The following is a 15,239-nucleotide window of genomic DNA, read 5'->3' as shown; positions in this document are numbered from 1 at the left end:
TGTCTTGTGCACCAGCTGCAAGGCCCGGGAGGGCTCCAGGAAAGAGCAAGTGTGCTTAGCCTCTTCTTCGGGCTTGGTAAATGACTTAGGACAGTCTGAGGGAGGAGCTCAGTCTTGGACGGGCAGGGCGCTGAGTGAATATGGGTTCTGTATCTGAGGCCATGTGGGAGTGGAGCCAACACAGAACTACCTGTGAAGACGCTGTGGCACCTCGTTCATGCACCTGTTTCTCTCTTCATTTGATGCATAAATGCGTCCTCTATCGTAGCGAGTGCTGTGTCCTGGGATGCAGGTGTAGGGAGGACCAACATGGCTACACCATGGTCAGGTCTGTCCCTTGCGTCCTGAGCAGCTCAACATCCTCACTGATGTTCTACAGGCTTTTCAGTCTTCACAAAGCTAGATAGATCTTTCCTTTTGTTGCCCCAAACCTGCTTTTCATCCCATCACATCCAGGTCAGAATCCTGGAATAGGGCCACCATGATACATTGTGGGTTTTGTCTCCTGAACAACATGGGTCCCCCTGGTCTTTCTCTTAGTCCAACCAAACTCACCCCAAACTCTGCCCTGAAAACTCTCATACTCCCCTGCTTCTCTTCCTTCATCACCCCAAACACTGTGTGGCCTACCAGTCATCGTTCCCTGGTGACTTGGTGGCCACCTTACACCTTCCCTGGTGTCTTCCACCTTGCCCCGGAGGGCCTTGAATCTGGACAGTTCTGAGCCCCCCTGCTACTTTTTGTTTCATGGCTAGCTCCTTCTTTGTTTCGAATAACTTGCAACTGATTGAATGAGCTACAGCTTTTTCTGCCCCAAGTCCCAGTTACACATGCCAGTCCCTTTGCCTGGTTAGACTGAGGACCCAGCACTGGCATCAGTTTCTCTGGGCATTCTTACCTTATCCCCAAAGTCTTGGGCCATCATCCTAGCCCTTGCCATTCTCCTGTGGCTGTGTGCAGCTGCCCACCTGTCTCTGGGAAGACTGGAAGATGCTAGAGGAGCACTTGGTGGTAGAAGGGATCGGCATGGGTGTGGAGGAAAATCAGGGACATTTGGCCGGCGTCTTAAAGACTGTTGAAAGTGGAAAGGAAAGCATTTTATCTCTCTAAGGGAAGCAGGCAGGAAGCCAGGAAGCCACAGGGAGAGCAGAAGCCTGGATTGTACCACCATTCTCCCTACTCACCAGCTAGGATCCTGTTTCTCACCTGTCCCAGCTCAGAGAGGCCCTGGATCTGGGCGGGCTCCAGGCAGCACCTCCAGGTCTCCCCTCTAGGGCAGACAGGTTCAAGTCTCCCAACCAGAAAGGGGAGGCAGGGGCTCTCCAACCTGAATTGGCCTCCCCTCTTCTTTCTGCAACTGCTTATTCCTCTTCTGCCTCGCTCCAGGTCCCTCATTGTGGGCTGACTGGAAGGGCAATTAGAAAGAGCCACCCCCTCTCAAGCCATTAGCACTCAGCACCGCTTAATTAAGGTAATTAATGTAAAATCATCACCAAATGAGAGGTGGCACCGGCTGTGGCTCACAGGGTGGAAGGTGCCAGCTGCAGGTGTGAGGAAGGAGATGGGAGGGGGCAAATACCAGACTGAATACCCCACTATAAACCTAGACTGGCTTTACCTGTCCCTCAACTGAAATCTTAGGCCAGGCTGGGTCCAGCCCTGGTCCCTGCACCGGGAGGGGTATGTACAAGATAATGGGGCAAATGTACTGATGGCTCTGCCTGCCCTTAAGCTGGTCCTAGTCCAAGTCCAAGCCCTACCCTGGATGCCCACCCCTCCAGCAACCCTGGGTCTGGCACTGCCACACTTTTTCATCAGAATGCAAAAGCGGTTACCAGGCAACCTTGAGAGGAAAGCCACATCCCTGGACTGCTCTCAGGAAACATGGCATGTGCTTGCTCACCCTCCATCTCATTCCCACAGAAGCAGAGTCCTTGAGGGCTCTGTGGCCTGAGACAGAGTCTGAGGTTGCGGGGGGGGGGGGGGGCACATAGGAACCACAGTCAGGTCAGGGAAAGAGCAAAGGACAGAACAGCAGGATGTAAGGTCGGGGCTACTCCTGGCTGCCTTCCCCAGACCTGGTCCTCTTGAACACACCACACACACACCCTTTGGGACCCATAGAGTTACCGATATAGACCAATCTACCCACTACGTAGCTGGGGAGACCGAAGCCTACGCAAGGAAAGGGATTTGCCCAAGATCGTTCAGTTAATCATTAACAAATGGCTTTGGTCAATAGGTTTGTTTCATAAACGGAATTTGAGTACAATGTTTCAGTCTCTGTGTTGAGCACTGAGGACGCAGATGTCCCTGTACAAGGAGGGGGAAATTATAAGCAATGGCCATAGGATGCTCAGGGCAGGAGGAACTGGGGCACAGAAGAGCCATGGGATCTGGGTTCCTCCTCAACCTGGAAGGGTTTTCTAGAAGTAAACACACCCGTTTGGAAGCCTGTGGGGTGACATGCCAGCAACCACTGATTGGTCTGGGAAGGCGCAGATGTGACAAGCTTGGCCCCTAGAGGCTTCCCGAGATGTTTTGAGAAAGAATTGTCATTGTATAGGCAGCAGAGGTGAGGGTCAGGTGGGACTCAACTGTGGGTAACCCCGGTGTACCCCTAGTTCATCAGGGCGTGTGGGAGTTGGAGTTGGGCAAGGGAGACAGGAGGAGCCAGGGAAAGGATGGCACGAAGCGCCCACAAATCACACTCCAGAGCAGGTCAGCCAGGCTCTGGGCTGAGGCAGCACCTATTTGACTCCAGTCTGCCTTTTGTTGTCTTGTTTAAGGTACACCAGAATCTCTAAAAGTCGAGTTCTCCCAGTTTGGGCCGTGACGGGCCTCCATAGTCTCTTGCACTTCACGCCTGCCCCTTTCTCCATATGCTGTAGCCCTCCATGCCCCCTGGGGGTCTGAGCCAGGAGGAGGCCAGGTCAGGTCCTCCAAATTCTAGGGAGGCGGACTTGCTGCAGCTGAGTATTGGGCACAGGGATGGACTCTTTCCTGAACGATCCAGAGAAACCTCTCAGTTCAGAGGACATGAGCCCGGTGACTCACAGGGTCCTGTGTCCTCCCTGGGTGGCCAGTCTCTCGTGAGTACTCTGGGCCATTCTGGGCCTGGTGCCTGCCTCTCAATCCATTTGGCATTCCAAGAGCTTTCCTGCTGCCAGCCTCCATCTTGGCTTGGCTGCTCTCCGTACCATCTGGAGCCCGGGCACAGCTGTCCACCGTCCCTGCCCTCAGGTCCAGGTGGCCCCATTGGCACACAGCTTCCTCAGGCCAGCTGTCAGTTTGATGGGCAGAACACCCTACCCTGCTGAGCCAGGTCAGGACCAGCCCTGATGAGAGCATCAGGGAGTGGTGATGGGTTAGGGTGGTGGTTCTGGGCAATTTCTTATTTCCTAACTGGCAGGGCCCATCTGAGAGCAGTGAGAGTAACTGGAAAGTCTGACTTCCTGATTTAGGTCCTTTATCCCATCCCTAAAGCAAACCCTACCCCCCCACACCCCAACACACATAACAGATATTACAGAGAAGTACCAGATCTTAAGAAACTGGAGTCTGGTTTTGCCTTCTGTAGCCCAGTTCTCAGTAATTGGCTAAGCCCCTGACCTTCTCTGGGCCTCAGTTTCTCCCTCCATAAAAGGTTAAACTAGATCAGTCTCTAACACTGAGTCAGGACACTCTTCCCTAAGCTCAACTGCACAGTGGTCCCTCAGACCTTGGCCTTGCTTTCTGGTAGCCACAAGATGGGGCCTCTGCGAGGTGTGGGAGTAGCCAGAATCTGGGGGCTCATCCTGGTGTCCACTAAAAAAATGACAGCAATCATCTTACTTGCCTTACTGCAATGTGTGTCTGTCAGTCAGACACTACTGACTGGACACGTGACCTTGGGGCTGCAGAAGGCAAGCTGAGCCCTCCCTACCTTTCATCCAGGAAGAACCAGCCCCTCTCAAAATGACTGTGTTTTCTCCTTGAACATCTCCCTAGTCTTCCAGAGGCAGGGCAGTGTTGGACAGCCCAGGGTCCTATGGGAATTGTCCTCCTAGCTCTCTCTGGCTCCCGCTGCTGGCTCCCAGGGCCCCTCCTGTCACTGAATGGGGTGTGGGAAGACAGCCCTCATGAGCAGAGCTGACATTTCAATCTGCCTCCCCGACTCTTCAGATGCCTGCAAATTACACCAAGACTTCATCTCCCCCCCTTGTCCAACACCCAGCCCTGTCTGGCCCCTGTCAGCCTAGCCCTCCAACAAGTGACAAATTACCTCCCAGCTTCTGCAGCAGGCCTGCAAGTAGATCCTCAGAACCCAGAGGATCCACATGGCACAGCTATCCCTGGGCAGCTCAGGGAGCCACATCCCAGCCCTCACCCTCAGGTTGAGCTGGGAGCCAGACATCCCCCACCCCTACACACTTTCTGGGCCCAAAGAAGGGGGTGCAGAGATCTCAGCTCTCATTTCCCAAGCTATACAGATTGCCAGAGAAAGGATGGCTCATGGGAACTCAAATCCCAACATCTTGAAAAGGCCAGGGCAGGCCAAGCCAAAATCTACCTCCCGGCTAAACCTGGGGCCCTGGAGCCTGGGAATGAAGACGTCTAGAAGTCTATTTCTGCAGGTGATAGCCCCAGGAGTCTGGGAGGGGAACGAAGCTGCCTTGTTCCTCCAGCAAGGCAAGACTCTGCTTCTTAATAGCTGTGTGCCCTTTTCAAAGTTCCTTAACCTCTCTGAGACTCCTTTACCACCTTGACACACTGTAGATGCTCTACGAACCGTCATCGTTGGTGCATCTGCCACCAGAACAAGATCAGGTGCAGGAAGTTAGAAGTTAAGTCAGAGACATTAATCTCTGAGAAACTAGGAAGAAATGCCTCCTTGATTTCAACACCTCTGCCTCCTCCTCCTACACCCAGCTCTTAAAGGCACTCTGAGATTCACCTGCACCATGCTGATCTGAGAACCGCCAAGCCCTCCGCTCTCCCGCTCTCCCCTCGAGGATCCCTGCTGCCTGCATTCAGTGCCACTTAAGGCAGAATTGTATGCTGCCTGGCATCTCTCGATAATTACAGATTCCACGTGTGTGAGGCTTGTTTTCCCAACTCCAGCATCACACAATCTCCAAGTTTGAAGGGACCTCATCCAGCCTCCGCCTGCTAGGGATTCCCTGAGGGATGTCCCCAACAGATGGTCAGGCAGCCGCCACCCAAATGTGCCTGGGCGGGGAGCTCCTGGTACAGAGGAGGCGCTTTTGCCCCTAGCATCCTGCTTTGAGCCTTCTCTTCAACACCCCTGCCCAGCCCCACCTGATATTTTCCTTCCGGGGCTGGGAACTTCTTCTCCCAGATGCTCCCCCCCCCCCTCGCCACCACCTTAGTTTCCAGAACATGCCAATCCTCAGCCACAATCAGAGAAGTCCCTCTAAGCCTGGTAGCACCCGTCTCCTTGGACCTGATTGGGCTCAACATGTCATGCTTGCCAGCTCATAGAGACACACTTGTGAGGGCCAAGCCTCCAGAGGCCCGCATACCTTTCTTCCACCCCTCCGTGCTAAAACTGGCCTATGAAGAGCATATCCTAAATACAAGGCTTAAGTATGTAGATGAGGAGAGGGTGGTTTGACGGAAAGCCTGGAGAAGAGCGATCGATGGTTTGGTGGGGGAAACTGAGGAAGGCCTGCCTCTATAGGTAGGGAAAGGGGAGGTAATTCCTGTTGCTAACTCCAGGAGGGCAGGAAGCGGGTGGGACTTTTGTGGCTGCGCAGCAGGGAGCTGAGACTGGGAAAGCCTCTGGAGCTGCTTGCCAGTGGCCAGTTTGAGCCTTGTCTCTGAGCAACCTGAAGCTACCGATGGAGTTGGAATGGGAGAGAGAAGAGGTCTGACCTGGGGCAGAATGAGTTGGGGGTAGGAGGGGTCGGATGTGGTCAGAGGCCATTTTCTCAGAAACAGTGGGCAAAAGGAGAAGAGGAGCCGTCTGAGATGGCTGGGAGATAAAATCGGAAAGGGTTTGGTGACTCAGTGGGTGCCACTTAACCAGAGCAGGTGGTTAACTCTTGAAAGCTCAACATTTAAATCATTCAATCAGAGGAATGAGCTACAGAACTTAGAGCTTACAGATCCGTTTCCATTGCTTGAGTACCTCATTCAAATCCAGAGTATGAGTTCACGGATCTAAAGTGGGGTCTAAGGGTCGCCCCATTTCTTTTCTTTACCCACCCCTGTAGGGTGGTATTCAACTTGTTATGTAACCAAGGATGACCTTAAACTTCTGAATCGCCTGTATCCACCTTCCATGTGCTGGGATTATGGGCATATACCATCGCACATAGTGTATACAGCACTCAGTATTAAACCCAGAGATGCTTGTGCAAATGCCCTACCAACTGAGCTACAGTCCCAGCCCTGATTCTGTTCTTAGAAGCGCCCATGTAATGTGGCCGCTGCTGATCTAGGGGCCATATTTTGAGTAGCAAAGCCCTGCCAGGCGTGGTGGCACACTCAAGAGGCTGAGGCAGAAGGATCACGAATTTGATGCTGGCCTTTGCCACATCAGACTCAATTAAAAATAATAAAAAATTAAATGAAGCACGACTAGCGTCCTTGCCCAGGAATGTGGGGTGAAGATGGGTGAGCCCCTCTATTTCTAGACTCCCAGTCCAGTGCTCCTTCTCCCAGGCCAAGCAAATTTCCCCTCTGGTTGGAGTCTGTGGTTGTCTGACCCTTGAATGGAAGCATGGCACTCAGGCGCATGCTCACGGATTAAGGGCCTGAAGAACAGGATGGTTCAAAGGGGCCACTGCCAATCGAATGAAGTAATCAGAGCAGGTATCACGGCATGAAACAAGGACAAGCTGAGGGGCCAGCAGGAGCCAAGTTTGGCAGAACCTATAGAGCCAGCCAGAGCGGCTGGCTTCATAGACTCAATGGGGAAATATTGGGTGATTTAAACAAGAAAGCCCCGGGATGAGCAGCAGGGACAGAGACTACTAATGGCTTCAGTTCAGAAAATATTGATGAGAAGGGAGGGGTGGGTTAAGTCCTCCGGGCAGGGAAGCTGGCTTTGGTGATCTAGGTGAGTAATGACAGGGATGAGTTAGGGAAGTGGCAGTAGCGAAGAAGTCGAGATCTGCAGTCCATCTGACAGACTGACTGAATGGACGTGGAACATGAGGTGGCGCACAAGGCCGGCTGGACGTGAGGAGTGTGCGCAGCATACAACAGGAGTGACCGGGGAAGCTGGAAACAAAATGGGCCAACTATGGGGCCTCGGGGCTCCAGAGTACAGGAGGCTCACGTGTGACCCTGATGGGTGGTGGTCAGCAGGACTCAGGGACAAGAAGCCCTGATAGCGCTGTTTTGTTCTCTCCCACCCATCTGCAGGTGGAGAACATCAGCCTTCAGGAAGGGGAGACCATAACAGTAGAGGGCCTGGGGGGGCCTGACCCATTACCCCTGGCTAACCAGTCTTTCCTGCTACGGGGCCAAGTCATCCGCAGCCCCACCCACCAAGCGGCCCTGAGGTTTCAGAGCCTTCCACCACCTCTTGGGCCTGGCACTTTCCATTTCCACTACCAAGGTAAGGCCTGAGCCACAGAGAGGAGCCAGCCAAGACTGGCTGCTCTCCTAGTGGGTTTCCTGTTATTACAGTCTAGGTCAGGAAGGAGCTGAAGGGCCTTGACAATGACCATCTGGAGGTCTTTAGCTAACCAGACTGGCTTTCCTCAACCCACCTGGGATGCAGCCTATGCCCCATGTGGCAACTCAAAGTGCCTCAGGAAAGAAGGGGGGCATGATGAAATGGGCCATGCACTGGCTGAGAGAACAGGCTTCTTGCTAGTTGTTGACTTTGAGCTGGCCCTTTGATTTCTCTGACTGTTTTTCTCCCTCTATTCCTTTTTAGTACACCAGTTGTCACTTTTAATTTTTAAAATTTTATGCATTTAATGCATTTATTTATTTACTTTATGTGAGGGCAATTTGTGGAAATCAGAGCTCTCCCCTCCTTTTACCACGTGGGTCCCGGGGATGAAGTTCAGGTCGTCAGGTTTGGCAGCAGTGCCTTCGCATCTGGCTGTCTCTATGGTCCTTTTTATAATATTTATTTATTTATTATGTATACAATATTCTGTCTGTGTGTATGTCTGCAGGCCAGAAGAGGGCACCAGACCTCATTACAGATGTTTGTGAGTCACCATGTGGTTGCCGGGAATCGAACTCAGGACCTCTGGAAGAGCAGCCAGTGCTCTTAAACTCTGAGCCATCTCTCCAGCCCCCTATGGTCCTTTTTGTAATTTTAATAAATGGGACAATTCCATAGTATAGAGAGAATCAAGACTAGCCATTTGCATTGAGCGTGGTGGTGCACACCTGCAATGCCAGCATTAGAGAGGCTGAGGGAGGCAGATCTCCGAGTGTTGTAAGCTTCAGGCTAGCCAAGCTATGCAGAAGAAGACTCTACCTCAAAAATTTAAAAAGAAAAAAAATTAGCTGGACGTGGTATCTCACACCTTTAATCCCAGTACTCGGCAGGCAGAAGCAGGTCTACAGGCCAGCCTGGTCTACAGGGTAAGTTCCAGGACAAACAAAAGTAAAAATAATAATAATTAAAAGTATTTAATTGGAAATTACTCTGTTTTTTTTTACTCTATAATTTTTTGGTATTTTTCTTTTGTTTTGTTTTTCAAGACAGGGTTTCTCTGTGTAGCTCTGGTGGTTTAAGTTAAAGGAAAAGTGCTTAGTATGTCCTTCATTAAGGAAACTAGTATTTTACTGTTTGCAGGATGAAGGAGGGAGGCAAAGCTGCTGCTGCCCCACAGGGGTCCTTCCTGCCCATCCCCCACCGCCCAACCCGGACAGGAAGTCAGTTCCATCCTTTGCCCAGGTTAACTTTAATTCAGATCCTGGAGTGCTAATAGGGAAATAATTGGTAGGAACAATCAAGGCATTGTCTTGCATTTGGCATGGACCACTTCTGCAGACCCACACGGGGGGGGGGGGGGGGGGGGGGGGGGGGGGAAACGACACTGATGGATGGCCAAGCACTCTGGAGCTAGGGATGCCTGGACCCTGGACCCTGCCTTCTCACCTTGTCAAGGCTTTGTCACCCTAACTAGAGGAACAGCCTGATGTGACAGCAGGGATCCTAATGGTGGGCAGAGGTTGTTCAGGCCCTCAGCGGAGGTAAAGCCCCGCCCCAGGCAGGGATGACTGCCTGGGCGGCCCCTTCATTCTCCCTAATGGCTCATCAATCCTCCTCGGCAGCAGGCATAATTTCATGCCACAGTAACCTTTTCTCTTGCTGCAAATTCCTTTGCTCAAAACTACAGTCCCCTCTTTGTGTGGCCAGACAAAAGTGGCAGAATGCAATGGGGCTGGAGGCCGAGCCACAGGGAGCAGATCCCTAGCAGAGACTTGGAGAACTGGCCCGCTCCCGCTCTTTGTCCCAGAAGCCCTCCCTCCTCTGCCCAGTTTTTGTCAATGATCAGCTCTTTCCTTAATGAGTGTAATTCCCCTAATTATAGGCTGTAATTAGCCCTGATCCCAGAGATGGGAACAGGGGGAGCGTGTGCTCACAAGCACTTCTCCTGGTCTGGAGAAAGAGGACGCCCGGGAGAGTCAGTGAGGGCCGAGGACCACGCCTGTACGTGCATATTGTCCAAGCCGATGAAGGAGGTCACAGTTGTGAGCTTCCACACAGGCCTTGTGTCCATAGGCCTTGTGGCGGGACAGATTCCTCTGGCCCAGCCCCAGGCTGGGTGGGGAGGCGGAGGCAGAGTGCCTGATAGATCCCTCCCTCCTCCATCCTAGCATTCCTGGCACTGGACTTGGCTCCAGAAACAGCCGCCAGCAAGAAAATAACTCAACAGATTGTGGTGGTGCAGACTCCCTGGGAACAGTTGGTTGTCATGGCAATAGGAGGAAGCTCATCTTGGGAAGTGGCACTTACCCATTATGGAGTCTGGGGGCGCCTCTCAAAGCCACCAGCCTCCTGCTTTCACATCATCTCAGCACACTCCCTTCCCTGGCTGTGCTGGGATGCACAGGGAAGCTGACAGGGAAGTGCCGAGTCTGACCTGGCCTATAGCTCCCAGGACGTCAGTCTCTCATCCCTCTACTCTGGGTAGAGTCCTCCCTATCCTAACCTAGAGGGGAGGAAATGACCTGCTGAACAACCTCCAAGGCCTGCCTCGTCTGTAACTGTCAGGTTCTCTGACCGCTGACTGGGGTCAGGTAGGAAGCAGGGGGCACTGAGGAACTCGGATCTCCGCCCTACCATACACTTGCAGTACGACGAGAGTACACAGGGCCCCTGAACCTCAGTTTCTCCAGACCTCAGCTTTCCTTACCTTAAAATGGGTTAACAGCCCCCACCTCACCTTTCTTCCATGGCTATTATAGGTACTAAGTGCAGAGGGCGTGAAGGTGTTTTAGGAGCTGGAAAGTACAGCAAATGTAAGAATCTGTCGGGACTCCTGACTGCCAACATTGTCAGTCGGCTGGGGCGTGAATTGTGTGCTTTGTGCCAGGCACTGCACATATGGCCTCTCATTTAACCTCCCCAGCCTTGGATGCAGTACTCTAGATCACTGGTTAAACAAAGGAACCAAGGCACGGAGCCAAGAGGTAACTTGCCCACGGAGGCACAGCAAGTAGTGGAGTCTGCATTTAAAGCCAGGGAGTCCTGGTTTAGCCGAACCCAGAACCCATCTCCTAGGTATCGCCCTATACCACCTGCCAATCACAGCCAGCCTCTTAGTGGTCATACCCGCAAAACTCTCTTCTCGTTGTCACACAATAACTAAGAATAAGACCGGTGTGAGAAGCCTCAAAACCGAGTCGCGCTCAACTTGGGCTCTGGAACCTCATCTCTCCAGAGGCATCCCCCTTTCTAGTCACACAAGGCACACAGAGACATAGTCAAGCCTTCTCTTCGCTTCTCCCCTACCTCTTAGAGACTCCCCATTTATAAGCTATTTCTGGGGCTTAGCCTAAGAGTCGGGATATGCCAGGCAATTTTATGAGATTTGCTGCCGCTATATGGGCATATATGGTATAACAACTCCAAAGCAGCCGAGTTTCCCAGAAACGCTCATCACACCTCTAATTTCCAAGAAGGTGAGTGGGACGTTCCCATATCCTCCCATTGTCTTTAAAAGTCGTTCACTGGTCGGGGTGGGTGGGGGAGTAGAAAGAACCTCCACAGAGAAAGCTTAGGCAGGCTGCCCAATGTGTTACTGGAAATGGGGCACTTCTGTGGAACTTCCAATGCCTCCTCTGAGCCCAAAGACACCTAGAGCAGGCTGTGCGGGCCCTGCCCCTCCTCACTGTCACCCATTCTCTCTATAGCCTATCTCCTGAGCTGCCACTTTCCCCGGCGACCAGCTTATGGAGATGTGACTGTCACCAGCCTCCACCCAGGAGGCAGCGCCCGCTTCCATTGTGCCACTGGTTACCAGCTAAAGGGTGCCAAGTTCCTCACCTGTCTCAATGCCACCCAGCCCTTTTGGGATTCCCAAGAGCCGGTCTGCATTGGTGAGTGGGTCCCCACAGAGAAGGCTCGGTGCCAAGCAGAGGAGTAAAGTGGGGGTCATCTTGGATCGCCATTGCTGTCTGGAATTTCGCTTCTTTTCTATAAGGAAGGCAGTATATGGTTGCACATCTCAGCGGTACTGAACCGACCTACAGTTATTCTCCGTTATGTCAGCATCGCAGGTTGGGCTCAGAGTTGGTCTTCCATGTTGGCTGAGCAAGATGAATGTAGAGAGAAAACAGGACCAATCAGGGATGATTCATGTCTTGGCAGATTGCTAACCACAGGTGGCCTCAGGTACCGTCTGCAGTAACTCTCCAGACATCACAACACTGCCATTCATTGGCTGATTGCTAAGAAACTCTCCAATTGACCTCACTGGCCTGGGATTACCTTTTCTTCCCCAAGAAAAGGCTGAGATGCTTGTCTGGGCCCAGCAGTGAGGGCTTCTGGGCCATTCCAGCACAGATTTCTTAGGTGTTTGGAGCCAAGAAGGGACCTGAGTCAAACGGGGCTTCTATCCTCAGAGCCCCACAGTCCCAGGGAAGGCGGGAAGAAGGGACTTAGAGATGCTGGAGAGGTGGTTCAGTAGTTAAGACTGCATGCTGCTCTTGTAGAGGACCTGAGTTCTATTCCCAGCACACAATCAGGCAGCTCACAAGTGCCTGTAACTCCAGTTTGGGGATCCAACGCCCCCTTCTGGCCTCCACAAGTACTGCACTTGTATGTACAAGCCTACACTCAGGCACACTCATATAAATAGGACTTTTAAAATAACAAATAGGGGCTGGAGAGATGGCTCAGCGGTTAAGAGCACTGACTGCTCTTCCAGAGGACCTGGGTTCAATTCCCAGCACCCACATGGCAACTGTCTGAAAATGCAGTTCCACAAGATCTGACACCTTCACACCAATGCACATAAAATAAATTTAAATAAATCATTTAAAATGTTCTATTGATAAGGCAATATTAAAAAAAAATAACAAATAAACCAGGAGCATAGATCACTACTTCTAAATCAGGGAGTTTAAAGTACCGAGGAAGAGTCATAACGTGGCTAGCATGGTAGTCACGACTGAAATCCCAGCACCTGAGAGGCTGAGGCAGGAAGGTTTTAAGTTCTAGGTCAGCTTGAGCTACAAAGTTAGACCTTGTCAAAGGGTGAGGGTTGAACTGGTCTGGGGAGAAAGCAGCTGTGCACTCCCAGTTGGTACTTAGATAGCTCCCTGGAGGAGGTAGCCCTGGATGTTTGGCATTGCTATGCAGGGAACAATGTAAGCTATGATGGAGGGGCACAAAGGAGAGGTGTTTACAGCACAGAAGACAGCCAGGTGGAGCGGACAGTGCCAAGGACCTGGACTGTCAGTCCAAAGCACTAGGTGCACAGCACTGAGGAGGAAGGGAAGGAAGTCTGAACTGCTCCGGAGAGCCGGCAGTGGTTGTCTGGGGGCCAGGAGGCCATCCTGTGGAGAGGATTTGAACTGGGATGGTCGCTTCGGGGATGTAGAGAAGTCCAGAGACACTGATCAGAGAGCCAGGCTGAGTGAACAGGGACGCCAGTTCTGGTTCCTGGAAGGCCTGAGATGGCTACAAACCCAGAAGGCTCATGGTGGTAGTGTTGTGTTTGCCATATGACAGGTAACTTTTGCTTTTTATCTTTTTGGAGGGGAAGAGTCTTGGACTTTTAAATCTTACTTCCTTTCGTATTCTTCCTAGTGCTGGTCCCTAAGAGATAGACATGGTCTCTTGCCTTCAAAGAGCACCATCTAGTGGGGAGGCTGGGGAGTGGTTTAGTATGGACAACACTGGATGGGGTGATCTCAGTGTGCCTTGTATGTGGGCAAGACAGGCCAGTTCCAAATGGAGGAGATCTGGAAGGATTCCCACAGAGATAACCTGGAGGGCTGCCAGAATCATTAGCTCAGGGCAGCTTGGTGGGTTCTGTGTAAAGGCATGCAGAAACAGAATGATCTAGTAAAGTGTGCCTGAAGGTTTCAAGCAGGAAGACTGAAAAGGAAAGGAGAGAGTCCCAGTCATCATGAACTTGAACCTCACCTCAAGGGCCATAGAGAACCAGCGAGTGATTCTAAGTCAATGGGATGGCGTTTGAGTAGAAGGCCAAGCAGGAAGTTAGACTGCTCCTCTGTAGACAATGCGAGACAAGACTCATTCTGGCCCCAAAATCTAGACTCAACTCTTCTGTTGTCTGCAGCCTTTGGAGGAAATGGTGCTTTGTATGGCAATGGTAGTCTGGCCTCCGAGAGCCGAGCTGTCTGTCTGTAGTCTGGCCTATGAGAGCAGAGCTGTGTGTCTGTCTGTAGTCTGTTCTGCGAGAGCAGAGCTGTGTGTCTGTCTGTAGTCTGTTCTCCGAGAGCAGAGCTGTGTGTCTGTCTGTAGTCTGTTCTCCGAGAGCAGAGCTGTGTGTCTGTCTGTAGTCTGTTCTCCGAGAGCAGAGCTGTGTGTCTGTCTGTAGTCTGTTCTCTGAGAGCAGAGCTGTCTGTCTGTCTGTAGTCTGGCCTCCGAGAGCAGAGCTGTCTGTCTGTCTGTAGTCTGGCCTCCGAGAGCAGAGCTGTCTGTCTGTCTGTAGTCTGACCTCCGAGAGCAGAGCTGTGCTTGGAACCAGCTTCCTGTTTCAGGCCTGCTTCTTGGCCCACTCACCTTCTGTGAATTCTGTGCTGGAATGGCCCAGAAACCCTCACTGTTGGGCCCAGACATGCAGCTCAGTCTTTCCTTGGGGAAGAAAAGGTAGTTCCAGGCCAGAGGGGTCAGTTTGAGAGTCCTTAGCAGTCAGTCAAGGAACGAGAGTGTTGTTAGTCTCTGAGAGCCACCTGCAGAAGGTATCTGAGGCCCCTGTGGCTAACAACCTGCCAAGGCATACTGGTCCTGTATCCTCTCTATACTCATGCATTCATTTTGTTCACCTGACATGTAAAACCAACTCAAGTCTGACATGAAAAGACAGGGTCTCTGTACCGAAGGGGTCCTAGTTAAAGGACAAACCCAAACAGATAGCTGCTTTTGTTCTTGTTGTTTTGTTTTGTGTTCTGGGGTTCAAATCTGAGGCCTGTTATCATGCTAGGCAAGACAGAAAATTAGTTTTACGACAGTAACAAGGCATGGGGACATGTTTGTCATCGCAGCCTTCCAGGGGCTAAGCAAGAGAACTGCAAGTCCCAAACTAGTCTGGGCTACATGGGGAGACCCTGTTTTAAAAACAAAAAACCAGGTCTGGTGGCATATACTTTTAAATCCAGCACTTAGGCGGCAGAGGCAGGTGGATCTTTGAGTTTAAGGATAGCCTGACCACATAGCAAGTTCCAGGCCAGGACTACAAGGTGAGACCCTGCCAGAAAGAAAGAAAACAGAAAGAAAGAAAGAAAGAAAGAAAGAAAGAAAGAAAGAAAAGTCATGTATAATGGCAAATGCCTATAATCTTAGTACTTGAGAGTTGGAGGCATGAGGATCAGGAGTTCAGTGTTATCATCTATTTCGTACTGAGTTCAAGGACAGCCTGGCCTACCTGAGGTTAAAAAAAGAGAAGAGAAGGACAAGAGAAAAGAAGGAAGGGGTGTGGGAAAGGACAGAGTGCATTAAAAGTATCTGCTAGCTCCAAGAAAGTCAGTCTTGGATAAGCCGCTTAACATACAGAAGTCAGCCTGGAGGAATCAGTCAGCCTCCTGAAGAGGTCGGTAGAGGGCGCAGCCAGGTAGCAACA

General features: G+C 51.6%; 1 protein-coding gene across 3 annotated transcripts in view; it reads left to right on the top strand.

Moving 5' to 3' along the window:
- Sez6 (seizure related 6 homolog) overlaps nucleotides 1-15,239 on the top strand; it is a 43,656-nt gene that overhangs the window by 21,817 nt on the left and 6,600 nt on the right. For all 3 annotated transcript variants that reach the window (XM_041665167.1, XM_041665166.1, XM_041665165.1), the window contains exons 4-5: nucleotides 7,375-7,570; nucleotides 11,341-11,526. In XM_041665167.1, coding sequence (XP_041521101.1) covers nucleotides 7,375-7,570; nucleotides 11,341-11,526 — 382 coding nt within the window. The remainder of the gene's footprint in view (nucleotides 1-7,374; nucleotides 7,571-11,340; nucleotides 11,527-15,239) is intronic.

Source organism: Microtus oregoni, unplaced genomic scaffold, assembly GCF_018167655.1.
Source record: "Microtus oregoni isolate MIOR12 unplaced genomic scaffold, Mior012 000015F_ref0000493, whole genome shotgun sequence".
Taxonomy (NCBI): domain Eukaryota; kingdom Metazoa; phylum Chordata; class Mammalia; order Rodentia; family Cricetidae; genus Microtus; species Microtus oregoni.
Note: the sequence above shows the minus strand (reverse complement) of the source record. Positions and strands in the feature narration are given on the sequence as shown.